Source organism: Passer domesticus, chromosome 25 (assembly GCF_036417665.1).
Source record: "Passer domesticus isolate bPasDom1 chromosome 25, bPasDom1.hap1, whole genome shotgun sequence".
Taxonomy (NCBI): Eukaryota; Metazoa; Chordata; class Aves; order Passeriformes; family Passeridae; genus Passer; species Passer domesticus.
This window is the reverse complement of record NC_087498.1, coordinates 3,572,957-3,600,886: the sequence shown is the minus strand read 5'-3', so window position 1 is coordinate 3,600,886 and position 27,930 is coordinate 3,572,957. Positions and strand designations below refer to the sequence as shown.

At 52.4% G+C, this 27,930-nt stretch overlaps 1 protein-coding gene across 3 annotated transcripts; it reads right to left on the bottom strand.

Annotated features, from left to right (window-relative positions):
• Positions 1-635: 635 nt before the first annotated feature.
• Positions 636-27,930, bottom strand: DSTYK (dual serine/threonine and tyrosine protein kinase). 3 transcript variants are annotated; one of them, XM_064399118.1, is made up of 14 exons: positions 27,551-27,930; positions 18,788-19,267; positions 18,489-18,748; positions 17,332-17,983; positions 16,121-16,395; positions 14,249-14,332; positions 12,731-12,907; positions 11,498-11,627; positions 10,001-10,157; positions 8,485-8,617; positions 7,351-7,464; positions 6,299-6,413; positions 5,380-5,514; positions 636-3,201 (listed from the first exon to the last, which is right to left on the bottom strand). In XM_064399118.1, exons 1-14 carry the CDS (start codon positions 27,804-27,806, stop codon positions 3,014-3,016), a joined length of 3,156 nt encoding a protein of 1,051 aa, XP_064255188.1. In that variant the 5' UTR covers positions 27,807-27,930; the 3' UTR covers positions 636-3,013. The 3 variants fall into 3 exon arrangements, with proteins under 3 accessions (XP_064255188.1, XP_064255186.1, XP_064255187.1); XM_064399116.1 differs by having other exon boundaries at positions 18,489-19,267; XM_064399117.1 differs by having other exon boundaries at positions 18,489-19,267; positions 27,575-27,929.

The window sequence follows — 27,930 nt, the reverse complement described above, 5'->3', positions numbered from 1 at the left end:
AGAGGATCTACACAAATCCACTCGGGAATGGCAGAGCAGGGATTGGATCCATAAAAAAGCCACTCTGGGAATGGCAGGAAAAGCTGGATCCATCCAAATCCACTCTGGGAACACCAGGAGAGGTTGGATCCACAAAAATCCACTCTGGAATTCAAAACCAGGGATTGGATCCATCCAAATCCACTCAGGGAATGGCAGAGCAGGGACTGGATCCATAAAATTCCCACTCTGGAATGGTGTAAGAGGTTAAATCCATTAAAAAAAAAACCCTCTGGGAATGGCAGGAGAGGTTGGATCCATAAAAACTCCAGTCTGGAATGCCAAAACAGGAGCTGGATCCATAAAATTCCCACTCTGGAATGGCAGAGCAGGGATTGGATCCATTTAAAAAATCACTCTGGAAATGGCAGGAAAAGTTGGATCCATCCAAATCCACTCTGGGAATGCCAAAACAGGAGCTGGATCCATAAAATTCCCACTCTGGGAATGCCAGGAGAGGTTGGCTCCATTAAAAATCCATTCTGGAATTCAAATATAGGGATTGGATCCATCCAAATCCACTCTGGGAATGGCAGAGCAGGGATTGGATCCATAAAATTCCCACTCTGGAATGGTGTAAGAGGTTAAATCCATAAAAACTCCAGTCTGGAATGCCAAAACAAGGACTGGATCCATAAAATCCCCACTCTGGGAATGGCAGGAGAGGATAAATCCATTAAAAACCCCTCTGGGAATGGCAGGAGAGGATAAATCCATAAAATCCCCACTCTGGAATGGCAGGAGAGGTTGGATCCATCCCCATCCCACTGGGAATTCCAGCACATCCCCCCAGATGCAGAAAAGAAACAAAAAAAGCTTTTTTTTTTAATTTTTTTCCTCCATAAAAAGCTCCTGAATCCATTTTATTGCACAAAGAAAGGAAAAGATTCCCACTGGAGCCATCCCGGGCCAGGCCCAGCTGGAATTTCAGCCAAGGAATTCCACCTTCCCTGGGAACCCCAGGGAGAATTCCCAACTCCTCAGCTCCTCCCGGAGCCACCCAGGGGCAGCTCCTGCTCCAGCCCAGCCCAATTCCACCCCAAAAATGCAGGAAGCAAACTGGGATTTCCAGGAATTTGGGAAAGACAACCTTGCCCAGGATCCCCCTCTCCCCTATCCCCATTTTTTTTTTTATTCTTTCCAACCAAATTCCAGCCCTGGAGTGAAAGTGAGGGGAAGAAGGAAGGATCTTCCCACCCAACTTGGAAAAAAAAGCTGGAAAAATCCTCATTTTTTAAAATATTCCTGTGCAAACTCAGCCCGATTTAAAACTGCCACGGCAACCCCATGAATTCCAAGCCCCAAATCCTGATTTTCAAGGAATTTTGGCACTTTCCCCCACAGAAAAATGAATATTTTGAAGGATTTTTTGTGCTGCCACGAAGCTGAACCTCAGAGGAATGCGGTGTGGAAGCAAGGGAAGGTTTCTCCAGCCATCCCACAAACTGAAGGAAGCAAAGGAGAGGGGGAAAAGAGGAGGAAAAGGTGGGATTAGGGATCGATAGCTTATCCAGGCGGGGCTTTGCAAGCCCCCACAGAAACAACCACGGAAGCTTTGCTCCCGTCCATGTAAACATCTCCAGCTCCTTGGAGCTTCCCAGCTCTCCCTTCTCCTGACGTTTGGTGCCTTCTCCTTCCCCTGCAAGGATTGCTCCGGGGGCAGGGGGGGAGCAGGATGGGTCTGCCGGGGTTTGGGAAGGGATTGTCCCATCCCGAGGGTTGGGGTGGGACTGGCAAAGTCACCCACTGTGAGCCCGAAGGGTTTGGGTTTTCCATCCCTCAGTTCCAGAGGGACCACAGGCTGGGATTGGGATGGAGCTGTCACCCCTCTGTCCCAAACAATTCCATAGGGATCACAGGGATGGGGATGGAGCTGTCACCCCCCTGTCCCAAGGAATTCCATAGGGATCACAGGGATTGGGATGGAGCTGTCACCCCTCTGTCCCAAGGAATTCCACAGGGATCACAGGGATTGGGATGGAGCTGTCACCCCTCTGTCCCAAGGAATTCCACAGGGATCACAGGGATGGGGATGGAGCTGTCACCTCCCTGTCCCAAACAATTCCATAGGGATCACAGGGATTGGGATGGAGCTGTCACCCCTCTGTCCCAAACAATTCCATAGGGATCACAGGGATTGGGATGGAGCTGTCACCCCCCTGTCCCAAACAATTCCATAGGGATCACAGGGATTGGGATGGAGCTGTCACCTCCCTGTCCCAAACAATTCCATAGGGATCACAGGGATGGGGATGGAGCTGTCACACCCCTGAGCCCCCTCGGAGCCCCACCACGTCCCAAACAATTCCTTAGGGATAACAGAGTGGGACTGGGATGGAGCTGTCATCCTCCTCTCCCAAACAATTCCACAGGTAGAACAGGCTGGGATAGGGATGGAGCTGTCACCCCCTGTCCCACACAATTCCATAGGGATAACAGGGTGGGATGGGGATGGAGCTGTCACCCCTCTGTCCCACAATTCCATCAGGATAACAGGGATGAGGATGGAGCTGTCAACCCCTCGGAGCCCCATCATGTCCCAAACAATTCCATGGGATAACAGAGTGGGATTGGGATGGAGCTGTCACCCCTCTGTCCCAAACAATTCCACAGGGAGAACAGAGATTGGGATGGAGCTGTCCCACAATTCCATAGGATAACAGGGATTGGGGATGGAGCTGTCACCCCTCAGAGCTCCTCCCTGTCCCACAGAATTCCATAGGGATCACAGGGATGGGGATGGAGCTGTCACCCCCTGTCCCACAGAATTCCATCGGGATCACAGGGATGGGGATGGAGCTGTCACTCCTCTGTCCCACACAATTCCATAAGGATCACAGGGATGGGGATGGAGCTGTCACCCCCTGGGCTCCTCCCTGTCCCCCCTCGGGGCTGCCTCGCAGCTCCACGGCAGAGGTGGGGCCGGACTTCCCCAAATCCCGCCGCGATTCCCGAATCCTGCCGCCGCTCCCGCTCAGGTGGAGTCATCCAGGCCCTTGCTGGGATGCTCGGAGGCGGCGCGGCAGAGCCTGTCCATGATTCCCTGGAGCATGGGCTGCACGATTCCCAGGAGCGGCCGCTGGGAGGAGTCCCCGGCCCAGCAGGCTTCCATCAGCTGCCAGCACTCCTCGTCAAACACCGGGAGCCGCTCCGGCCGCACCCCTGGAAACGCAGCGGGGTCACCGGGAATGCCGGGACTGCCGGGGAGAGCAGGTGGAGGGGCTGGGTGGCACAGGGGATCACCAGGAATGCCAGGAACTGCCAGGGAAAGCCCTGCCCACATCCAAGGAAAGCACTTGGAGGGGTTGGGTGGCACACTGAGATCACCGGGAATGCCAGGAATTTCCAGGGAAAGCCCTGCCTGGCACTCACATCCAAGGAAAGCACATGGAGGGGTTGGATGGCACAGGGGATCACCAGGAATTTCCAGGGAAAGCAGGTGGAGGGTTGGGTGGCACAGGGGATCACCAGGAATGCCAGGAATTTCCAGGGAAAGCCCTGCCCACATCCAGGGAAAGCACTTGGAGGGGTTGGGTGGCACACTGGGATCACCAGGAATGCCAGGAATTTCCAGGGAAAGCACATGGAGGGGTTGGATGGCACAGGGGATCACCAGGAATGCCAGGAATTTCCAGGGGAAGCAGGTGGAGGGGCTGGCTGGCACAGGGGATCACCAGGAACTTCCAGGGAAAGCCCTGCCCACATCCAGGGAAAGCACTTGGAGGGTTGGGTGGCACACTGGGATCACCAGGAATGCCAGGAATTTCCAGGGAAAGCCCTGCCTGGCACTCACATCCAAGGAAAGCACATGGAGGGGTTGGATGGCACAGGGGATCACCAGGAATTTCCAAGGAAAGCAGGTGGAGGGGTTGAGTGGCACACTGGGATCACCAGGAATGCCAGGAATTTCCAGGGAAAGCCCTGCCTGGCACTCACATCCAAGGAAAGCAGGTGGAGGAGTTGGATGGCACAGGGGATCACCAGGAATTTCCAAGGAAAGCAGGTGGAGGGGTTGGGTGGCACACTGGGATCACCAGGAATGCCAGGAACTTCCAGGGAAAGCCCTGCCTGGCACTCACATCCAAGGAAAGCACTTGGAGGGGTTGGGTGGCACACTGGGATCACCAGGAATGCCAGGAATTTCCAGGAAAAGCAGGTGGAGGGGTTGGGTGGCACAGGAATCCCAGGAATTTCCAGAGAAAGCCCTGCCTGGCATTCACATCCAAGGAAAACCAGTGGAGGGGTTGTGATCACCAACCAGGATCACCAGGATCCTGATTCCAGGATCACCAGGAATTTCCAGGGAAAGCAGGTGGAGGGGTTGGGTGGGGTCTGGAGCTCCTGGGAAAGGGGCACATTCCAGCAGGGCACTGGTGGACACTTCCAGAGGGTGGCCAAGTCCATGGAATCATGGACTGAACACTGGGCTGGGCTGGGAGGGACCTTGAGCTCATCCCATTCCTTGGGCAGGGACCTTCCCCCATCCCAGGCTGCTCCAGCCTGGCCTGGGGCACTCCCAGGGATCCAGGGGCAGCCAGGGATTCTCTGGGAATTCCAGGGAAGGATTTATTCCCAATACCCATCCAAACCAGCACAGGGAATCCTGGAATAGTTTGGGCTGGAAGGAATCATCAGCTCCACACTTTTCTCTATCCCAGGCTGCTCCAGCCTGGCCTAGGGCACTCCCAGGGATCCAGGGGCAGCCAGGGATTCTCTGGGAATTCCATCCCAGCCCCTCCCAGGGAGGGATTTATTCCCAATATCCCATCCAAAGCAGCCCAGGGAATGCTGGAATGGGTTGGGTGGGAAGGGATCATCCAATCCCAGGCGCAGGGACACCTCCCACTGTCCCAGGCTGCCATTTTACCCATTTTATCCATTTTATCCTTTTTATCCACTATTCAGCCTGGCCTAAAACACTTCTAGAGATGGGGCAGGCACAGATAATCTGGGATTTTACAAACTGGGAATGAGTCAGGAGTCCTGAAATTGGGATTTTTTATGGAATGCTGGAATGGTTTGGGTTAGAAGGGACCACCCAATCCCAGGGGCAGGGACACCTCCCACCATCCCAGGCTGCCATTTGATCATTTTTGTTCTATTTTACCCATTTTATTCACTTTATCCACTGTCCAGCCTGGCCTGGGACACTCCCAGGGATGGAGCAGCCACAGCTCCTCTGGGAATTCCATCCCAGGGAGGGATTGCTTGGACTCCATCCCAGAAATCTTTTCCAGCTTCAGGGATTCTGGGATTGTTACCTTTCACCTCTCCACCACCAGGATAAAACAGGATTTTCCCACCCCCCAGGGGTCTGAGAGCTGAGGCAAGGCCAGGTACCTCTCCTGACGTTGTTCCACAGGTGATCCTTGCTGGCACACCTCTCAAAAGCCTCAGGTAACTTCACATGGCCCGAGCAGAGGTACCAGAACAGGATCCCAAAGGCATAAACATCCACGGAATTGTCGTACTTCCCTGGGAAAAAACACGTGGGATCAGCAGGGGGAAATCACTGGGAGCTGGGCAGGCTGGGAGTGGCTCCAGGCTCCCACTTCCCCACGTTCAAACCTCAATTTCACAGCAGGAGGGCAAAACTTGGTGAAAGCCAGGAAGGCAGCAGGAGCTGGGATCAAGGTTAAGCCGTTCCCATTCCCTGGATTTATAAATTTAAGCTAGAAGGAATTCCAAACTGAGCTCAGGTGTGTTTTTAACAGCAACACCTGTGAGGCTCAGCTCTGTCAGAGCCAAACATCAGCCCCATATCCCAGAAATATCCCAGATATTCCCTAAATCCACACCAACAGAGATGCTTCCAGAGGATCCCAACCTTATCCAAGCAGGAGCAGCTCTGGCAGACCAAAAGGATTGGGATGAGTGGGATTTGAACTCCAAAACTCAGGAAAAACCCTCGGAGCAGCTGCCAGAATTCCCAGAGAGTCCAAACTCACTCCAAGGTAGGAACAGCTTGGGAATTCCTTCCAGGGAATCCTTCCTGGGGTATTTCCCTATGAAAGCCAAGGATTTCCAGCTTCCTCCTAGTGATAATTTACCTAATTGCAAGGGTGTTAATTACCTCAGCAGAGCTGACCAACCCCATTATCCTCTGCCAAGAGTGGCACTTAAACCACAGGAAAAATCCAGGGCATGCATGGAGAGCAGGGAATTGCCTGGGGCTGGGATGCTCTCAGGAGCGGCTGAGAGATGGATTCCAAGGAATTGGTTCAGAATTCCAGGCAGGGCAGGACCAGGGGGATCCCACCTGTGAAGAGCTCGGGAGCCATGTGGATGGGGGTGCCCACGATGCTGCCAGACATCATCGCCTCGGGCTTGCAGAACCCCAGATCTGTGATTTTGGCCCTGTTCTTTTTGTCCAGCTGGGGAAAAAGCCACAGGCAGGCAGGTGAGGACTCCATTTCTCCCATAAAATACTGATTTTTGATACTGTGCTGGTTTGGTGAAAAAATTTAATTTTAATGCATTTTTTTTCTGGTTATTGTCATAACGATGAAATGAGACTGATGCTGGAAAATAAACAGCTCGAGATGTGTTCTGGGGCAGCAGCTCACAGAGAGCAACACACAACTGTCCCAGGCACTGTCCTTCCTCTGCAGAAGGTTCAGCACACAAAATTTGGGTCATTTTTGGCCCCTGAGCCCCTGCAGGGACTGGCAGAATATTCAGCAGAGAATATTTGGGTCATTTTTGGCCCTGTTCTCCAGCCCAGGCCAAGGGAAGAAGCCCAAAATCTCTGCAGAAGGTTCAGCAGATCAGAGAAAAGAATGAGAAACAATTCTTATTTTAACTTGCTGTACCTGTTGTGAACATGTAAAATGTGTAAAATGGAGATTTGTTTACCAAAGGGTGGTTTCTTAATTAGCCAGTGGTGATGGTGCTTGGATTGGAGGACCAGTGAGGTCCAGCTGTATCCTAACTACATTTTTGTCTACAAAAGCAATGGGTTTCTTAATGAAGATTATTATTGATCAGCCCTCTGTGAATCATGGAGTCAATGCCAATTATCACCCAGCCAGGGGCCTTGATTTTGCACATAATAAAATAAATGATTTTGTACATAATAAAATAAATTATTTTGTACATAATAAAATAAATATAAACCCCTGGCCAGCATTAAATGCTGCCCTGTGTGAGGGCTCCTGCTCCCTTTGCCCCACAATTCCAGCCAGGAAAGGAGGCAGCAGAACCTCCCTGTGGCTGACACCAGCACAGCTTAAAATATCCCACGTGGAGAAATTTATTGCCTCACTTCAAGCTTGTTTTTTCCCATGAGAAAGGCTCTGGGATTTTCCTCACCAGGACGTTTTTGAGTTTGATATCCCTGTGCACCAAGCCCTGGCTGTGCAGGTACCGGATCCCTTCCACCACGTCCAACGCAATCTGCAGCCGTGGCTCCAGCTCCAGCCCAGCCTGAGGGGAAAAACGTGGATTTTAGTCCTAAAAGTTACCTTGGCCTGCTCTTCTTTACCGAAATTCAGGGATTCCAGCTTTGTTTTACAGATTAATGGGGAATTTTTAATTAGAGAATCAGTTTTGGGTTGGAAAGGAGATTAAAATTCATCCCATGGGCAGGAGCCATTCCCACTAAACCAGGTTTAGTCTGAGGGGAAAAACCCAAATTTTATACCTAAAAGTTACTTTGGCCTGTTCTTCTTTGCTAAAATTGAGTAATTCTAGCTTTATTCCCCAGATTAATGGGGAATTTTTAATTAGAGAATCAGTTTTGATTTGGAAGAGAGATTAAAACTCATCCCATGGGCAGGAACGCTTCCCACTAAACCAGCTTTAGTCTGAGAGGAAAAACTCAGATTTTATGCCTAGAAGTTACTTTGGCCTGCTCTTCCTTACTAAAATTGAGTAATTTTAGCTTTATTTTCCAGATTAATGAGGAATTTTTAATTAGAGAATCAGTTTGGGGGTTGGGAGATTAAAACTCATCCCATGGGCAGGAACACTTCCCACTAAACCAGGTTTAGTCTGAGAGGAAAATCTCAGATTTTGTGCCTAAAAGTTACTTTGGCCTGCTCTTCATTACTAAAATGAAGCAATTCCAGCTTTGTTTTAAAGATTAATGGGGAATTTTTAATTAGAGAATCAGTTTTGGGTTGGAAAGGGGATTGAAATTCATCCCATGGGCAGGGACACTTCCCACTAAACCAGGTTTTAGTCTGAGGGGAAAAACTCAGATTTTATGCCTAAAAATTACTTTGGCCTGCTCTTCCTTACTAAAATTGAGTAATTCTAGCTTTGTTTTATGGATTAATAGGGAATTTTTAATTAGAGAATCAGTTTTGGGTTGGAAAGGAGATTACAACTCATCCCATGGGCAGGGGGACACTTCCCACTAAACCAGGCTGCTCCAAGCTCTGTCCCGGCACTTCCAGGGATAAAATAAAAATAAAACAAATACAGAATAAGAGGATTTGGCACCTTCAGCCCCGTGTAGAGGTCCCTGTGCAGCCTCTCCATGATGAGCAGCACAGCAATGCTGGAGCCTCCTCCATAGCCGTAATCAATCACGGAGCCGTGCAGGTGCACCAGCCTCTCGTGGGACTGCAGGGACCTGCAGAGGGGTCAGCACACAAACTGGGGTCATTTCCATCCCAGCCTCCAGCCCAGGCCAAGGGGAGAAGCCCCAGAGTCTCTGCAGAAGGTTGAGCACACAAAATTTGGGTCATTTTTGGCCCCTGAGCCCCTGCAGGGATCCTGGCGCAGATTCAGCACAGGAATTTTGGGTCATTTTTGGCCCTGTCCTCCAGCCCAGGCCAAGGGAAAAAGCCCCAAAATCTCTGCAGAAGGTTCAGCACACAAAATTTGGGTCATTTTTGGCTCTGTTCTCCAGCCCAGACCAATGGAAGAAGCCCCAAAATCTCTGCAGAAGGTTCAGTACACAAAATTTGGGTCAGTTTTGGCCCTGTTCTCCAGCCCAGGCCAAGGGAAGAAGCCCCAGAGTCCCTGCAGGGACCTGCAGAATGTTCAGTACAAAAAATTGGGATAATTTTGCCCCCTGAGGTCTTGCAGGGACCTGGAGCAGATTCAGCATAAAAAATTGGGATAATTTTTGGCCCCTGAGTCCCTGCAGGGAACCTAGAGCAGATTCAGCACAGGAATTCTGGGTCATTTTTGGCCCCGTTCTCCAGCCCAGGCCAAGGGAAGAAGCCCCAGAGTCCCTGCAGGGACCTGCAGAATGTTCGGCACAAAAAAAATTTGGATAAATTTTGCCCCCTGAGCTCTTGCAGGAACCTGGAGCAGATTCAGCACAAAAAAATTGGGATAAATTTTGCCCCCTGAGCTCTTGCAGGGACTTGGAGCAGATTCAGCATAAAAAATTGGGATAATTTTTGGCCCCTGAGCCCCTGCAGGGACCTGGAGCAGATTCAGCACACAAAATTTGGGTCATTTTTGTCCCCAGTCTCTAGCCCAGGCCAAGGGAAGAAGCCCCAGAGCTGCAGATTTAGCAAAAATTCCCAGCACAACTCAGAGCAGCACAATCCTCAGCTGTCTGAGCCAATTAAACTCAAAAAAAAAAGCCTTTTTAAAGGTTAGAGTCACAAAAAAACCCATTCTTCTCTCAGCTGGCTGTGCCTGCAGCTGTTTACTGCAAACCAGCTGCTCTCTGCACTGCAGATTTTTGGGGGTTCAGGCAGGACAAGGAGTGGGGAAAGAGGGGATTCACCACCAGGAATCAGGGGAGGAGAATTGCTGGGTATTATGGTCTGTAAACTCGGATTTCCTCTGAGTTTGGACAGCACAGGCAGCAGGGAAGCAGATTAAGGCAGGAAGGAGCATCCCTGGCTGAGCATTCCAGGAGCTCCAATCCCAGATTCCTGCAGCAAAGCTGGGTGTGGCACTCCGAGCTCCGGGCTGGGTGACAAAGGGGACTTTTCCAGCCTGAATAACCCTGGAAACCAACCAGATCCCTGTGGAATGCACTCAGCACACAGACCTCATGTAGTGAAATTCCAGTGCCAGGTCGTTCCAGTGCTTCTCATCCGGAGGCACCACGGATTTGAGGGCGCAGGGGAAGTGTCCCCCCCAGCTGTCACACAGGTACACCACCCCGTACTGGCCTCGGCCCAGCTCCCTGCCCAGCTTGGGCTTCCCTGCAAGGCACCAATCCCAAAAATCAGCTCCCAATCCAACGTGACAAATCCCAAAAATCAGCCCAAATCCACGGCACAAATCCCAAAAATCGGCCCCCAATTTGGGGCACCAATCCCAAAAATCAGCCCCCAATCTGGGGCACCAATCCCAAAAATCAGCCCCCAATCCAGGACAAAAATCAGCCCCAAATCCACGTTTTTTCCCTCCTGCACATTCCCAGCTGTGAGACGCCAGTTGAAACCTGGCTGGAAAATGGAGTGAAGATCCAAACTCCCTCCCCTCTGCTGCTGCCTGTGGAGGAGGGGGAGCAGGAAACCCTTCCCAGCAGTGTCCCATCCCCAGCAGGTCCCCACTCCCAACAGGATCCCATTTCAATAGCACGCATTCCCAGCAGATCCCCATTCCCAGCAGTGTCCCCATTCCCAGCAGGTTCCCCTCCCAGCAGGATCCCATTCCTAGCAGTGTCCCATTCCGAGCAGTGTCCCCATTCCCAGCAGGTCCCCATTCCCACAGGACCCACTCCCAGCAGTGTCCCCATTCCCAGCAGTGTCCCCATTCCCAGCAGTGTCCCCATTCCCAGCAGTGTCCCCATTCCCAGCAGTGTCCCCACTCCCACAGGACCATTCCCAGCAGGTCCCCATTCCCAGCAGGATCCCACTCCCTACAGGTCCCCATTCCCTGCAGGTCCCCATTCCCAGCAGTGTCCCCATTCCCTACAGGTCCCCACTCCCAGCAGTGTCCCCATTCCCACAGGACCATTCCCAGCAGATCCCCATTCCCAGCAGTGTCCCCATTCCCAGCAGTGTCCCCATTCCCAGCAGTGTCCCCACTCCCACAGGACCATTCCCAGCAGTGTCCCCATTCCCACAGGACCATTCCCAGCAGTGTCCCCATTCCCAGCAGTGACCCCATTCTCAGCAGGTCCCCATTCCCTGCAGTGTCCCCATTCCCACAGGACCCATTCCCAGCAGGTCCCCATTCCCAGCAGTGTCCCCATTCCCACAGGACCCATTCCCAGCAGTGTCCCCATTCCCTGCAGGTCCCCATTCCCAGCAGTGTCCCCATTCCCAGCAGGTCCCCACTCCCACAGGACCATTCCCACAGGACCCACTCCCAGCCGTGACCCCATTCCCAGCAGGTCCCCACTCCCAGCAGTGTCCCCTTCCAGCAGGATCCCATTCCCAACAGTGACCATTCCCAGCAGGTTCCCATTCCCAGCAGTGTCCCCATTCCCACAGGACCATTCCCAGCAGGTCCCCACTCCCACAGGACCATTCCCAGCAGTGTCCCCATTCCCACAGGACCATTCCCAGCAGGTCCCCCTCCCAGAGGCACTGACCGTGCAGCAGCACGTCCTGCAGGGACCTGCTCTCCAGGGAGAGCCGGGCCAGGCGCGGCGCGTGCTCCTTCCTGACGCGCAGCCACAGGTCCTCGGTCCTCTCCAGCCGGCCCGAGTGGCCGTCCTCCAGCTGCAGGGACACACAGCCCCACCAGGGCCCCGACAGCTCAGAAACACCATTTGTGCACAGGGATAGAGGGAGGTTTAGATAGAGACACAGAGATTTAGATATACACATAGATTTCAATAGATATACTTTTTTTCCTGAGATACATATATATATCTAAATATACATATATATATATATGTTTAGATAAACATATATAGGTTCAGATAGATATGTAGACTTAGAGATACAAATAGATTTGAGCACAAATTGCTGCTTTTGCAGTTAAAACTTCAGTTCCCACCCCCAGCCCTGAGCTCCAGGGCAGTTTTTTGGTGTTTTTGCAGTTCAAACCCATCATTCCCCCCAGCCCCAGCTGCAGGGCAGTTTTTGCAGTTCAAACCCCACATTTCCCCCCCATCCTCGCACTCCAGGGCAGATTTTGCAGGTCAAACACCACATTCCCTCCCCATCCCCGAGCTCCAGGGCAGTTTTTTGCTGTTTTTGCAGTTCAAACCCCTCATTCCCTCCAGCCCCAGCTGCAGGGCAGTTTTTGCAGTTCAAACCCCACATTCCCATCCCCATCCCCATCCCTGAGCTCCTGGCCAGTTTTTTGGTGTTTCTGCAGTTCAAACCCCTCATTCCCTCCCCAGTGCAGTTTTTGCAGTTCAAACCCCACATTCCCATCCCCAGCCCCCAGCTCCAGGGCAGATTTTGCATTTCAAACCCCTCATTCCCCCCAGCCCCAAGCTCTAGGGCAGATTTTGCAGTTCAAACCCCACATTCCCATCCCCATTCCCGAGCTCCTGGGCAGTTTTTTGGTGTTTCTGCAGTTCAAACCCCTCATTCCCACCCCCATCCCCACACTCCAGGGCAGTTTTTTGCTGTTTCTGCATTTCAAACCCCTCATTCCCATCCCCATCCCCACACTCCAGTGCAGTTTTTTGCTGTTTTTGCAGTTCAAACCCCTCATTCCCCCCATCCCCACACTCCAGTGCAGTTTTTTGCTGTTTCTGCAGTTCAAACCCCTCATTCCCATCCCCATCCCCACACTCCAGGGCAGTTTTTTGCTGTTTCTGCATTTCAAACCCCTCACCCCCCAGCCCAGCCCCGGCCAGCTCCCTGACCTGGCGCAGGGAGGCGGCGAAGGCCTCGTGGGAGCTGTTGAGGCGCGTGCGGAACTGGCTGCAGATGCTCTTGGCCAGCTTGGAGGCGCTCAGGCTCTCGATGGCGTCCTGGGCCACCTTCCTCTTCCAGTCGCTGGTGATGGCCGGGGGGCTGACCCACGTGATCCGCTGGATTATCTGGGAAAATCACGGAATCACCAGGCTGGAAGAGAGCTTTGGGATCATCCAGGTCAAACCAGCCCTAACGCCTCAATTAAAGCCCAAAAATCGGCCCCCAATCCATGGCACAAATCCCAAAAAACAGCCCCCAATCCATGGCACAAATCCCAAAAATCGGCCCCCAATCCATGGCACAAATCCCAAAAATCAGTCCCCAAATCAAGGCACCAATCTCTGCAATCAGCACCAATCCAAGGCACAAATCCCAAAAATTAGCCCCCAATCCAAGGCATGAATCCCAAGAATCAGCCCCAAATCCAAGGCACAAATCCCAAAAATCAGCCCCCAATCCAAGGCCCCAATCCCAAAAATCAGCCCTCAACCCAAGGCAAAAATTCCTGCAATCAGCCCCCAGACAAGGCACAAATCCCAAGAATCAGCCCCAAATCCAAGGCACAAATCCCAAAAATCAGCCCCAAATCCAAGGCCCCAGTCCCAAAAATCAGCCCCAATCCAAGGCATGAATCCCTGGAATCAGCCCCAAATCAAAGCACCAATCTCTGCAATCAGCACCAATCCAAGGCACCAATCCCAAAAATCAGCCCTCAACCCAAGGCAAAAATTCCTGCAATCAGCCCCCAGTCCAAGGCACAAATCTCAAAATCGGCCCCAAATCCAAGGCCCCAATCCCAAAAATCAGCCCCAGCCCAAGGCACCCAGTGCCACATCCAATCTTTTTTTGAACACATCCAGGGATGGTGACTCCACCACCTCCCATTCCAGAACTTCATCACTCTTCCAGTAAAAAGCTTTTTCCTAAATCCAACCTAAATTTCCTCCTGAAATTCCTGCTCTGAGCTGGAACTTCATTCCCTCCTCGGATGGATGAGCAAGAACAAAACTTTTCCTCAAACAATCCCAGCTCAGAGTGGGAACAAACTCCAGATTCCTCCTCCCTTCCTGGGACAGGGATCCACTCTGGAATTCTGTGGTTTCTAATGAAGGGTGAGGCACAGCAATTTAATTACCCACTAATTACAGGAAGTGCTGATTCCAACACCTGGAATTTCCACACCTGGGCTCAGGAAAAAGCTGCCTCCCTGGAAATTCCACCAATTTGGGAACAGCTCTCCCTGATTTTTCCACCAATATTGTGGAATGAGAATCCTGGAATTCCCAGAATGGTTTGGACTGGAAAAATTTTAAATTTAATCCCATTCCACCACCTCAGGCTGCTCCAATCTCCATCCATGGGCACTTCCAGGCATGGAAATCCCCAGGAATAAACTCCCAGAGTGAATTTTGGGAGGAGCTGAGAGGATTTTTTGCTCCAAAATCCCCTTTTCCAAGCATCCCCACCTGTTTGATCTGTTCCCACAACATCCTGGTCACCGTTGAGCCCGAGTGGAAAGTGACCTCCACGTGATAGGCTGCATTCAGGATCTGGAAAAGCAGGGAAAAGAGGGAAAAATGGGAATTCTGCCAGCCAGGAGCTTTGCCAGAGCCTGTGAAAATGGAAAAAATTGGGATATTCCATGAATCACTTGGTTAATTGATTTATTGTGTTGTTTCAGGGGCGGTTTTAGGCTGTAATCTGGTTATTTTATACAGGTTTATGAGAGAATTGATTTATTGTGTTATTTTACATTGATTTATTGTATTATTCCATGGGTGGTTCTAGGCTGTAATTTGATTACTTTATACATGTTTATGAGCTAATTGATTTACTGTGTTATCTCATGTGTGTTTTATGGCCATAATTTGATTATTTTATACAGGTTTATGAGCTAATTAATTTACTGTGTTATTTCATGTGTGTTTCATGGCTGTAATTCCATTATTTATACAAATTTTGGAGATAATTGATTTACTGTGTTATCTCACGTGTGTTTTATGGTCGTAATTTGATTATTTTATACAGATTTGGGAGATAACTGATTTAATGTGTTATCTAATGGTCATAAATTGACCATTTCACCCAAATTCAGTTCCACACCCCAATCCCCACCCGTCTGAGATAGTTGCTGGTGATGTGCACGGAACCCTCCCTGGGTTTCCCCAGAGATTTTAGCTGTTTTATGGCCATAATTCGATTATTTTACAAAGGGTTATGAGCTAATTAATTTACTGTGTTACCTCATGGCCATAAATTGACCATTTCACCCAAATTCAGAGCCATGGCAGTTCCAAACCCCAGTCCCCACCTGTTTGAGATAGTTGCTGGTGATGTGCACGGAGCCCTTGTGGGCTTTCTCTGGAATTTTTAGCTGTTTTATGCCATAATTCAATTATTTTATACAGGTTTAGGAACTAATTGATTTACTGTGTTATCTCATGTGTGTTCCATGGCCATAATTTGATTATTTTGTACAGATTTGGGAGATAATTGATTTACTGTGTTACCTCATGGCCACAAATTGACCATTTCACCCAAACTCAGGGCCATGGCAGTTCCACACTCCAGTCCCCACCTGTTTGAGATAGTTGCTGGTGATGTGCACGGAGCCCTCCCTGGGTTTCCCCAGAGATTTTAGCTGCTTTATGGCCATAATTTGAATATTTTATATAGGTTTAGGAGCCAATTAATTTACTGTGTTATCTCATGGCCATAAATTGACCATTTCACCCAAATTCAGTCCCACGCCCCAGTGCCCACCTGTTTGAGATAGTTGCTGGTGATGTGCACGGATCCATCCCTGGGTTTTTCCAGAGTTTTTAGGTATTTTTAGACCATAATTTGATTACTTTATACAGATTTGGGAGCTAATTGATTTACTGTATTATCTCATGATCATAAATTGACCATTTCACCCAAATCCAGTCCCACGCCCCAGTGCCCACCTGTTTGAGATAGTTGCTGGTGATGTGCATGGATCCCTCCTGGGGTTTCTCCAGAGATTTTGGCTGCTTTATGGCCATAATTTGAATATTTTATACAGGTTTAGGAGCTAATTAATTTACTGTGTTATCTCATGGCCGTAAATTGACCATTTCCCCCAAATTCAGAGCCATGGCAGTTCCAAACCCCAGTCCCACCTGTTTGAGATAGTTGCTGGTGATGTGCACGGATCCCTCCCTGGGTTTCCCCAGAGATTTTAGCTGTTTTATGGCCATAATTCGATTATTTTACAAAGGGTTATGAGCTAATTAATTTACTGTGTTATCTCATGGCCATAAATTGACCATTTCACCCAAATTCAGAGCCATGGCAGTTCCAAACCCCAGTCCCACCTGTTTGAGATAGTTGCTGGTGATGTGCACGGAGCCCTCGCGGGGTTTCTCCAGCCCCCGGGGCGGGTGCACGGAGCCCTCCCAGGACTCCTCCAGGCTCTTGAGGCAGCGCTCCAGGGTGCCCACGAAGCTCTCCCTCAGGTAATCCACGGAGCTGATCAGCTTGTTGGCCACTGCCTGGTTCAGCCTGGAGATGATCAGCTCCTGGATCTGCTGGATGCAGCGCTTGATGTCCTTGGAGCTGACGGGCTCGCCGCTCTCGGGAATGATGATGTCTGCAGGGAAAGGGAGGAAAAACCACCCTGGAGACCTGGGGTTGTTGGGAGAACAGTCCTGAGGGGTGCACACGCTGATGCTAATGTTGTTTTAAAATAATGTTCTTCCCAAAGATGCCAGAATTGCATTATTATTGCTTTAGACAAGATTATGATCATTTTTTCCAAGAGTATTAATTATTATTTTATCCACAATTATAATTATTTTATCCAAGATTCATTATCATTTTCTCCAAGATTATGATGATTTTCTCCAAGATTTATTATCATTTTCTCCAAGATTATGACGATGATTTTCTCCAAGATTATGATGATGATTTTCTCCAAGATTATGATGATGATTTTATTCAAGTTTGTTATCATTTCATTCAAGGTTGTTATCATTTTATTCAAGGTTGTTACCATTTTATCCAATATTACTATTATTTTATCCAATATTATCACCATTCTTTTATGCAATATGATCACCATTCTTTTATCTATGATTATAACCATTTTATTCCTTATTATCATTTTATCCAAGACTACAATTATTTTATCCAATATTATTATCATTATTTTATCCAATGTTATTATAATTATTTAATCAAAGATTCTTAATTACTTTATACAAGATTATTAATTATTTTATCCAAGATCATTATCACCTCATCCAACAGATCCTACCCAAAAAATGGATATTGCCTGACCCCTGATTTTCATCCGTGTTTGGGGCTCTGTGACCATCCAGGAACTGCAGGTTGGAGTCTCACTGAATTAATGGAGTTATCATGGTCAGGATCAGCCTGATCCCTGATTTTCATCCTCGTTTGGGGTTCTGTGACCATGTGGGAACTGCAGGCTGGAATCCCACCAAACTCCTGCGCCAATTTTGCGTTTCTTCCCAACTCCCTCCGTGTCACCACCCCCACCACCCCAAACCCATCTGGCTCCCACCTCGGAACTCCATGCTGGCAGCATCCTCCAGCAGCTCCTCCTTCATGCTGCCCAGGGTGTCCACGATCATCTCCTTCATCTCCTCCTGCTTGCGGTTGGCGATGCCCATCAGCGACTCGTAGAGCTCGTTCTCCTTCCTGCGCGTGTACTCCAGCCTCTTCGGGGTGATCTGCAGGTCCCGCTGCATGTCGAAGGCCTGGTTGATGAAGATGTTGAGGCAGCGCCCGTGAACCTCGCTCAGCCTCGTGGCTGCCTCCACCAGGTGCTGCTGCAGCACCTGCCTGGAGAAGGAGCTCAGCAGCCGCAGCTTCTCCAGCTGCTCCACCAGCATGGAGGAGCCGGGAACGCCGCAGCCGCAGGGGCTGGAGGGGCTCAGGTATTCCAGATCCAGCAGCTGCAGCTGCAGCGGGGATTTGTCCTTGGGGGGGTTTTTGGGAGAGCTCAGCTCGCTGCTGGCCTCGGGGATCCGCAGGAAGAAGATGGGGAGGGAGAATTTTTGTTTGATTTCCCGAAGTTCCGCCTGGTCCGACGGGGACAGCTGGGGCTCGCTGATGGCGAAGGTGACAACGGGCAGCACCTGGTTCACAAACTCGGCCAGGGTGGCCTCAGCTGACTGGAAGCCTCGGCATGGAGCCACCACGATGTCCACCTCCTGGGAAAAAGAGAAAAGGAGGAGGTTTGCAGAGGCTTTTTCCATGGAAAAATGCCCTGGGAGTCGTTCACAGCAAAAAACAGGAATTCTTCAAAGCAGATCTGGAGTCTCACTGCAAGGCTGATCCCTAACTCCAAACTCCTTATTTTGGACCAAATTCTTGCAGTTTTAGGACAAAACTTAGGACGAGTGTCCCAGGAAAGAGCCAGCAGGGGAATTTACTGAACAGGACAGTGGCAGTGCCACCCCAAACTCCCCAAGGACCAGGGCAGGGACAATTAGAGAATTAATTTATCAGGGCTGTAAATGTCACCCTCCACGTGCCAGGGACAGTGGCAGTGCCACCCCAAGCTCCCCACAGAGCAGGGACAGTGGCAGTGCCACCCCAAGCTCCCCAGGGACAGTGGCAGTGCCACCCCAAGCTCCCCACAGAGCAGGGACAGTGGCAGTGCCACCCCAAGCTGCCCAGGCACCGCGGCAGTGCCAGGCACGGTGCCACCCTCACCTTGAGCAGCGCGCAGGGCAGCACCACCTCCAGCTCTGCCACCCTCTGCGCGGGATCCTCGGCGTCCCCGGGCACCTGCAGGTCCTGCTCGGGGATGGTGTCCCAGTGCCCGCTGTGTGCCACCAGCGCCTGCACCAGCTCGTACTGCCCGGGCAGCGCCAGGCTCAGCCGCGGCCGCGCCCCGTGCGTGAAGCGCACCCGGCGGCGCCGGCAGCGCTCCTCCGTGCCAGTCCCAGGGCTGGGCAGCAGCTCCTCAGTGCCTGTGCCAGCCCCGGGGGCGGGCAGCAGCTCCTCAGTGCCAGTCCCAGGGGTGGGCAGCAGCTCTGCAGTGCCAGTCCCAGGCAGCAGATCCTTGGTGACAGCCCCAGGGGTGGGCAGCAGTTCCTCGGTGACAGCCCCAGCAGCAGGCAGCAGCTCCTTGGTGCCAGTGCCAGGGGTGGGCAGCAGCTCTGTGGTGCCAGCACCAGGCAGCAGTTCCTTGGTACCAGTCCCAGAGGTGGGCAGCAGCTCCTCAGTGCCAGTCCTTGGGGTGGGCAGCAGCTCTGCAGTGGCAGTCCCGGTGGGCAGCAGCTCCTGGGTGGCAGTGGCAGCCCCCGGGGTGGGCAGCAGCTCCTGGGTGGCAGTGCCAGGGGCGGGCAGCAGCTCCTGGCCCAGCAGCGTGTTCAGCAGGCGGCCCTTGGCGCGGCAGTTCTGGCCCAGGATCAGCAGGCATGGCCGCCAGCTCACCGAGCGCTGCAGCTGCTCCTCCTCGTGCCGCGGGAACGAGACGGGGCTGGGGCCTGAAACGGGGACAGGGCTCAGGGCTTGGCCCTAAAAATGGGACACTGCAGCCCCACAGCCCGGGGAACGCCCAGAGCGGCTCCTGGATGGGGGAGCTCCTGCTGTGCCATGGCAGGAAAAAAATTATTATTGTTATAGGACCACAGAATTCCAGCAAGGAAGGGATGAGCCCCTGGGAAGGCACTTTGCTGACAGCCAGAAGGTTCTGGAACAGCCTCAAACCCCGCAAAGTTCCTTCAGAGCCCACAAACCGCCCTCAGAGCCCACAAACCGCCCTCAGAGCCCACAAACTGCCCTCAGAGCCCACAAACCTCCCTCAGAGCCCACAAACCTCCCTCAGAGCCCACAAACCTCCCTCAGAGCCCACAAACTGCCCTCAGAGCCCACAAACCTCCCCCAGAGCCCACAAACCTCCCTCAGAGCCCACAAACTGCCCTCAGAGCCCACAAACTGCCCTCAGAGCCCACAAACCTCCCTCAGAGCCCACAAACCTCCCTCAGAGCCCACAAACTGCCCTCAGAGCCCACAAACTGCCCTCAGAGCCCACAAACTGCCCTCAGAGCCCACAAACCTCCCTCAGAGCCCACAAACCGCCCTCAGAGCCCACAAACCTCCCTCAGAACCCACAAACTGCCCTCAGAGCCCACAAACCTCTCTCAGAGCCCACAAACAGCCCTCACACCCTACAAATGTTGCTCAGACCCTACAAACATCACTCAGACCCCACAAACTGCCCTCAGAGCCCACAAACAGCCCTCACACCCTACAAATGTTGCTCAGACCCTACAAACATCACTCAGACCCCACAAATGGCCCTCAGAGTCCACAAACTTCTCCCAGATCACACAAGCTTCCCTCACACCCCACAAATCTCCCCGACCCCACAAATGGCCCTCAGAGCCCACACACTTCCCTCACACTCCACAAACGTCCCTCAGAGCCCACAAACGGCCCTCACACCCTACAAATGTCACTCAGAACACACAAACTGTCCTCAGACCCCACAAATGGCCCTCAGAATCACAAACCTCCCTCACACCCTACAAACATTGCTCAGAGCCCACAAACCTCCCTCACACCCCACAAATGGCCCTCACACCCTACAAATGTCACTCAGAACCCACAAACTGCCCTCAGAGCCCACAAACCTCCCTCACACCCTACAAACATTGCTCAGAGCCCACAAACCTCCCTCACATCCCACATTTGTGGCCCTCAGACCCACAAACGGCCCTCACACCCCACAAATGGCCCTCAGAACCACAAACCTCCCTCACACCCAACAATTGTTGCTCACACCCCACAAACGGCCCTCCCACCCCACAAACCCCTCTCCCACCCCACAAACCTTCCTCCCACCCCACAAACCCCTCTCCCACCCCACAAACCCCTCTCACACCCCACAAACCCCTCTCCCACCCCACAAACCCCTCTCCCACCCCACAAACCTTCCTCCCACCCCACAAACCCCTCTCCCACCCCACAAACCTTCCTCCCACCCCACAAACCCCTCTCCCACCCCACAAACCCCTCTCCCACCCCACAAACCTTCCTCCCACCCCACAAACCCCTCTCCCACCCCACAAACCTTCCTCCCACCCCACAAACCCCTCTCCCACCCCACAAACCCCTCTCCCACCCCACAAACCCCTCTCCCACCCCACAACCATCACCTGGCTGTGCCAATTCAGGCTCGGGGCCGAGTTTAGCTCGTGGTTTCTTTTTTAACAAGTCCTAAATGCAGCTTTGGCAAGAGCTAAATTCAGCGCTACCCTCGTGCACAGCAGCAGAATGACTCTGACAGCCCCAAAAACACAACAAATCCCTCAGCAAGAACACAAAAATCCCAGGGCACACGGCCCAGGAATGAAATTAAATGGGAAATGGAGCCACCAGTCCCTAAAAAATGCCCAATTTGAGAGGTACAAAGCACCAGGATTGCTCTGATACTGGAAGGGATTTAACAGGGTTAAAAATCCTGTTTAAAAATTGCTGTTAAAATTCTTTTTTTTTTTTTTTTTCATGAGTCATGTTCTGGCAGCCCAAATTGTCAGGAAAACAAGATCCTCCACGAGGATCCTACTCACACTCCAAACCCCATTAAAAAGATCCTACAACACATCCCTCTCCTCACTCTGACAGCTTAATCACTCCAGTTTAATTAAAATCAGCCAAATTGGGAGCACTTTGTGTAATCTCAGATTGGTTTAAAGCTCCTTTACAACCCTGCCCAAGGTTTGCCTCCCCCTCAAATCTTCCAGCTGGAAAAAGGATTTTGGAGGAGCTTTTCCACCCCAAAACTAAGGAAAAACCCTTTTTGTGGTTCAGCACTGCACCACTGCCCCAGAGATCCCCAATTCTGGATAGCTCCCTAAAAAATACATTTATTTCTGGAAGCTGAGCCCCAGCACACACCATTAAGGGAACCCACAGCTGCTGCCCAAAACTCTGGGGATTTAAAAAAAAAAATCCTAAAATAAGGCAAAAGAAACCTCCAAACCCTCAGGTTTCCAGGTCAGATTGTTCCAATCGTTACAGGCACAAAGAAAACAGCCCAAATGAACAGAAAACAAATTATTTTTCTATTTTATGCTGCAAAAATGCCCAAACCCTGAGTTTGGGAATGGTTGAAGGGAGGAATCTCTCCTTGAAATGTGATTTTTGGGATTGTTTTCCAAACAAGCCTTTCAAGAGCCACATCAAGTGACCAGAGGGCTGGAAGCTGACCAGGAGCTCACAAAAGATAAAGATCGGGGAAAATCCCACAAATTGCACATCTGAGCCTTCATCTGCAGGATGGCTTTGATCTGGGGACATTGCTTGGAGCTCCTCCTGGGATTCAGGCTCTGGAGCATGAAAAAAGCAATTCAGGGAGGGCTGCAGAGGCAGAGCCTTTCTCTGCTGAGGCTTCTGGAGGCAAAAGAGGCAGCAGAGCTCCCTCTCCTCCCTCCAGGAAGGCCCAGAATTGGTGGATCCTTGAATCCAGCAAAAATATCTCCTAAAAATCACAGGGATACAGCAGCTTAAATGAAATTATTGAAGGATTATTGACATGGATGGAGAATCCTGGGATGGTTTGGACCTTAAGCTGATCCTCTGCCATTCAGGGACCCCTTCAGTAGCCCAGGCTGCTCCAGCCTGGCTTTGGACACTCCCAGGGATGGAACAGCCATGGATTCTCTGGGAATTCCATCCCAGCCCCTCCCCACCCTCACAGAGAGGAATTTTCCTATATCCCATCTAAACCTTCCCTCATTCCTCTTATCCAGATGAAAATTTCCCTTTCCAGCTTTCTTGGAGCTCCGTTGGCTATTGGGAAACAGCTCCGAAGTCCTGCCACATCCATCTTTCCTCCAGGATCTGAGGTTAGAACACCTTTCCCAAGGTCCTTCCAAATCCATTCTCTTCACCAGGATTTAGGGTTAAAACACCTTTCCCAAGGTCCTCCCAAACCCATTCTCTTCACCAGGATTTAGGGTTAGAACACTTTTCCCAAGGTCCTCCCAAATCCATCTTTTCTGCACGATCTGAGGTTAAAAGACCTTTCCCAATCCATTCTTCCCCCAGGATCTGAGGTTAAAACACCTTCCCTGTGATTCCACACCCCGTGGTCAGCACGGGCACGGATCCAGGGTGGAAGGGACTCAACAAAAAGTGGGATCAGAACTTCCCACTTTTGAGGGATGCAGCCACATTCCTGGGCAGTGCCAAGGGCTGGAGCTCCATCCTGGCTCCATCCCGATTCCATCCCTGCTCCATCCCGGCTCCACCCTGGCTCCATCCCGGCTCCACCCCAATTCCATTCCAATTCCATCCTGGCCCCACCCTGGCTCCATCCCACCTCCATCCCAATTTCACCTCAGCTCCATCCCAATTCCACCCCAGCCCCATCCCTGCTCCATCCTGGCCCCATCCCAATTCCACCCCGGCTCAATCCAAATTCCATCCCTGCTCCATCCCAATTCCATCCTGGCTCCAACCCCGGCACCATCACAATTCCATCCCAATTCCATCCCAGCCCCATCCCAGCTCCCCCAGCCCCATCCCAGCTCCCCCATCCCAGCTCCCCCATCCCAGCTCCCCCATCCCAGCTCCCCCAGCCCAGTTCCCCCAGCCCAGTTCCCCCAGCCCCATCCCAGCTCCCCCAGCCCCATCCCAGCTCCCCCAGCCCCATCCCAGCTCCCCCAGCCCCATCCCAGCTCCCCCAGCCCATCCCAGCTCCCCCAGCCCCATCCCAGTTCCCCCAGCCCCATCCCAGTTCCCCCATCCCAGTTCCCCCAGCCCATCCCAGCTCCCCTAGCCCCATCCCAGTTCCCCCATCCCAGCTCCCCCAGCCCATCCCAGCCCATCCCAGTTCCCCCATCCCAGTTCCCCCAGCCCCATCCCAGCCCCATCCCAGTTCCCCCCAGCCCATCCCAGTTCCCCCAGCCCATCCCAGCCCATCCCAGCTCCCCCAGCCCATCCCAGTTCCCCCAGCCCATCCCAGCCCATCCCAGCCCATCCCAGCTCCCCCAGCCCATCCCAGTTCCCCCAGCCCATCCCAGCCCATCCCAGTTCCCCCCAGCCCATCCCAGCTCCCCCAGCCCATCCCTGGCCGTGTGACCAGCCCCGGGGCACACATCCCATGAATTCCCGGATGGATGAAAGGAGGCCTGTCCTGGAACAAGGGCTGCTCTCACCAGGACTCCTCTCCAAATCCACTCAAAGCTCGGCAGAACAACCTCAGCTCGGATTTGTGGGATCTGTGGAAGCTCCAAGCATTCATTCATCCCTTTTCCTGCACTTTGATGGTCTCACTTGCCTTTATTCCGTTTTCCAGACCCTGTTTTTGCCACTATTGAGGGTTTTTCCAAAGATTCTGGCCATTCCTGAGCTGCTGGTTGTGACTTCCAGCAGGCTTTGACCACCACGAGATTTAATCTCAACGCATTTGTATCAACTGAGGTGTCCAAAACCAGCGTGGAGCACCTGGAGCGTGTGGGACTGGATGGGGTTTAAGGTCCTTCCCAACCCAAACCAGCCTGGAATTCTAAACAAACCCACTTTTAGTTCCATATCAGCACAGAGGTGTTGGTTCCAGGAGAAAAAAACCCAATTAATTCTGATTTCAGCAGCTCCAAAGGCTGCAGAGCCAAATTCCATCCTCTGAAGCTCCCTGGGAAATCCTTTCATCAGCCTGAGGAGTTATGACACAAATCCCATCCCAACCACCTCTCCACTGCTCTTAAATCCAACTTTTTACCCCCAAAAGGAGCCCTGATCCTCAGGGGATCACGGTGATAGCAGCAGAGCTCACATCTGAACAGGATAAACCCCTCAGAGCCAGCAGAGATCAGCACAAAAACACCTCAAACCCTCTGGATAACTCCCTAAAAAATACATTTATTTCTGGAAGCTGAGCCCCAGCACACACCACTAAGGGAACTCCCAGTTGCTGCCCAAAACTCTGAGGATTTCCAAAAACATTTCCTAAAAAAAGGCAAAAGAAACCTCCAAACCCTCAGGTTTCCAGGTCAGATTGTTCCAATCATTACGGGCACAAAGAAAACAACTCCAAATGAGCAGAAAACAATTTGATTTTTTTTTCCATACCTTTACCCATTTTATGCTGCAAATCCTTAACTCAGCTTTTGCTTTTAAACCTCCCCAAGAACCCAAAAGCCTGAGGATTGGAGGAAATTCCCAAATTCCCAAAAGGCAATTCCTGGAACACCATCCCAGGATTCTATTTGTACATCCTCACAAATAATCCTTCAGTAATTCCAGTTCAGCTGCTGCACCCCAGGGATTTTTGGGGGGATTCAGTAATTCCAGTTCAGCTGCTGCACCCCAGGGATTTTTTGGGGGGGAATTCAATATTTCCAGTTCAGCTGCTGCACCCCAGGGATTTTTTTGGGAGGATTCAGTAATTCCAGTTCAGCTGCTGCACCCCAGGGATTTTTGGGGGGAATTCAACAATTCCAATTCAGCTGCTGCACCCCAGTGATTTTTTGGGGAGAAATTCAATAATTCCATTCAGCTGCTGCACCCCACTGATTTTTTGGGGGGGGGAATTCAATATTTCCATTCAGCTCCTGCACCCCAGGGATTTTTGGGGGGAATTCAATATTTCCAGTTCAGCTGCTGCACCCCAGTGATTTTTGGGGGGAATTCAATATTTCCAGTTCAGCTGCTGCACCCCAGGGATTTTTTGGGGGGATTTTTGGGCTGCAATGAAAGGATCCCCGAATTCCCAGCCTGCCTGGAGCGAGGGGAGGGAGCTGTGGGGCAGAGCCAGGATTTTGCTGACTGCCTGGGAAAGGCAGGCAGAGCAAACACAACTTTCCCTTCCCTCACAAACAGTGGCTGCCCCTGGATCCAGCTCAGCTCTGCTACCAGGAGTAACCTGGGAGTAACCTCAGAGCAGCAAGACCTTGGAGTGATGGGAGCTGTGTCACCCTCCAAGCAGGGAAAATGGGAAATAAAAGGATTTATTGTCTCCTTGAGCTCACCTGGGGGGTTCAGGGGCTCCTACTCAGCAGATACTCAGCAGATACTCAGCCCTGGCTGTGGCTGGGAGCTGATCCAAAGGGAATTTCCCCCCCTGTGCTGTCACAATCCATCCTGCAGCTGCCCCAAAAGCAAACCCTGCACGTTGGTTTGGTCTCCACCACATCCACCCTTATTTCCCAGGCTGATTTCCCCCCAGCTCCCCCCGTGCTGCACAAAACTGACCCTGCACAAGCCCTGGGGGAAATTCCTCTACTCTGGTACCGCCTGAAGGGCAGATTTTGGGGAAAAGCCAAGGGAAATTGAGCTCCTTAAACTTCCTGACACCTAAAAACCTCCCCAGGGGAAAAAGGAGGATTTCCACCATCCTGGTTTGATCCCAGCCTGGCTCTGGGGGCTCCCAGGGATGGGGCAGCCATGAATTCCCTGGGAATTCCATCCCAGCCCCTCCCAGGGAGGGATTTATTCCCAATATCCCATCCAGGGAATCCTGGAATGGGTTGGGATGGGAGGGATCACCCAGTGCCATGGGCAGGGGCACCTCCCACCATCCCAGGCTGCCATTTGATCAATTTTTTCCTATTTTTTCCATTTTATCCAAAGTCCAGCCTGGCCTGGGACTCTCCCAGGGATGGAGCAGCCACAGCTCCTCTGGGAATTCCATCCCAGCCCCTCCCCACTGTCCCAGGGAAGGATTTATTCCCAAAATCCCATCTCTCCCTGCCCTCTGGCAGTGCCATTCCCTGTGTGCTGCCACTCCATCCCTTGGAAATATTGGAAACATTCCGTCTTTTCTCCTCAGGTCACCCCAAATCCTCCTCTTCCCCAGGCACAACAATCCCAAATTCCAAACACCACAGGCTCACCTGGCCCTGCCCCTTCCCAAAATCTCCCTCCCCACCCAGCCTGGTGAGAGGGGCAGCAGCCACTCCCCAAAATCCCGAGCTGCTCCCAAAACCTTTCCAGCCACAACTCCACAGTCCCACAAGGGGAAAATCAACCCCAAATCAGCCCAAAACCAATTATTATTTTTTTATATATACACACAGACAGAAAAACTCAACGCTTTGAGCATGAAACCAGGATTTGGAGTGCAAGGTGAGCGGGTCCAAAATCCCGGACAAGAATCCAGGACAGGAATTCCGGGCAGGAATTCTGGACAGGAATCCCGGAGCAGAGGCCACGAGAGATGACTCAGGAGGCTTTTGGGGATGAATGAAGAAGACCTTTATGGACGTGCCCCTCTCACGAGGCAGTCTCATGGGAACACCAAGCGCTGCCCCTGGCAGCAGAGGTGCCACCCTCAGCTCTGTTTGGCAACAGCAGCAGACGAGCACGGAGCCCCCGCTGGGGCCGCAATTCCCACAGGGAATTCCGGGGCAGACAGGCACTGCCGGCCCCTCATCCCACCCCCTTCCAGGTGGTTCCCAACCCTTTCCTCTCCTCTCTCCTGGGGGGTCCCCATCACAAATCCACGGCAGGACCCCCAGGGATGGCGGGCACACACACCCCAAAACCCCACCCGAGCATCCCCGCAGCGCTGTCCAGACGCTCCCGGAGCTGTGCCCACTCCCTGGGCAGTGCCCAGCACCCTCTGCGAGAAGAAGATTTCCCTCACGCCCACCCTCAACCGCCCCCTGCCCGCCTCCCTTCACCCCACAGAGCCTCTGCCGCCCTCCGCGCACCCCAGCCCTGCGACCCCCATGACAGCTCCCTCAAGCTGCACACCTCACTCCCTCACAGGCCCCCAGAGACCCCGCAGAGCTTTCCCCTTTCCCCCCCAGACCCCTCACCCTCACAGCCCGTCCCTCTCTCACCGCCGTCCCCGGGACCCCCATCCCCATCCCAGGCGGGGCGGGGGCCGTCACCGGCAGGCGCCGAGGCGAAGGGATGTCCCTGGGAGAACTTGACGTCGCGGAAGAACCTCTTGGTCTCTCGCAGGTTGTGCTGCAGCCGCGCCAGGTGCCGGTTGTAGTGGCCGAAGGAGCGGCAGAGCTCCCGCACGGCGCCGCCGGGACCCCGCCATGACGGGGCCTCCTCGCCCTCCATGTCCTCCGGGTCCGCCCCGCTATCCCCTCCCCACCGCGGGCAGCTCTCGGGCCCGGCCAGGCTGCCGCCGTCCGGGGAGGAACCTCCCCGAGGATCTCCTCTGCTCCCGAACCCCCCCCACCCC

Bases quoted from the DNA above. Each gene is read 5' to 3' on its own strand.
- DSTYK (XM_064399116.1), bottom strand. From the start codon at position 27,806: ATGGAGGGCGAGGAGGCCCCGTCATGGCGGGGTCCCGGCGGCGCCGTG. The intron at 19,268-27,550 runs GTGAGGGGTCTG...TCCCCGTTTCAG, and splicing joins GAGAGGGACGGGCTGTGAGG to GCCCCAGCCCCGTCTCGTTC. The intron at 5,515-6,298 runs GTGGGATCCCCC...GTTTTTTCCCAG, and splicing joins GGCTCCCGAGCTCTTCACAG to GGAAGTACGACAATTCCGTG.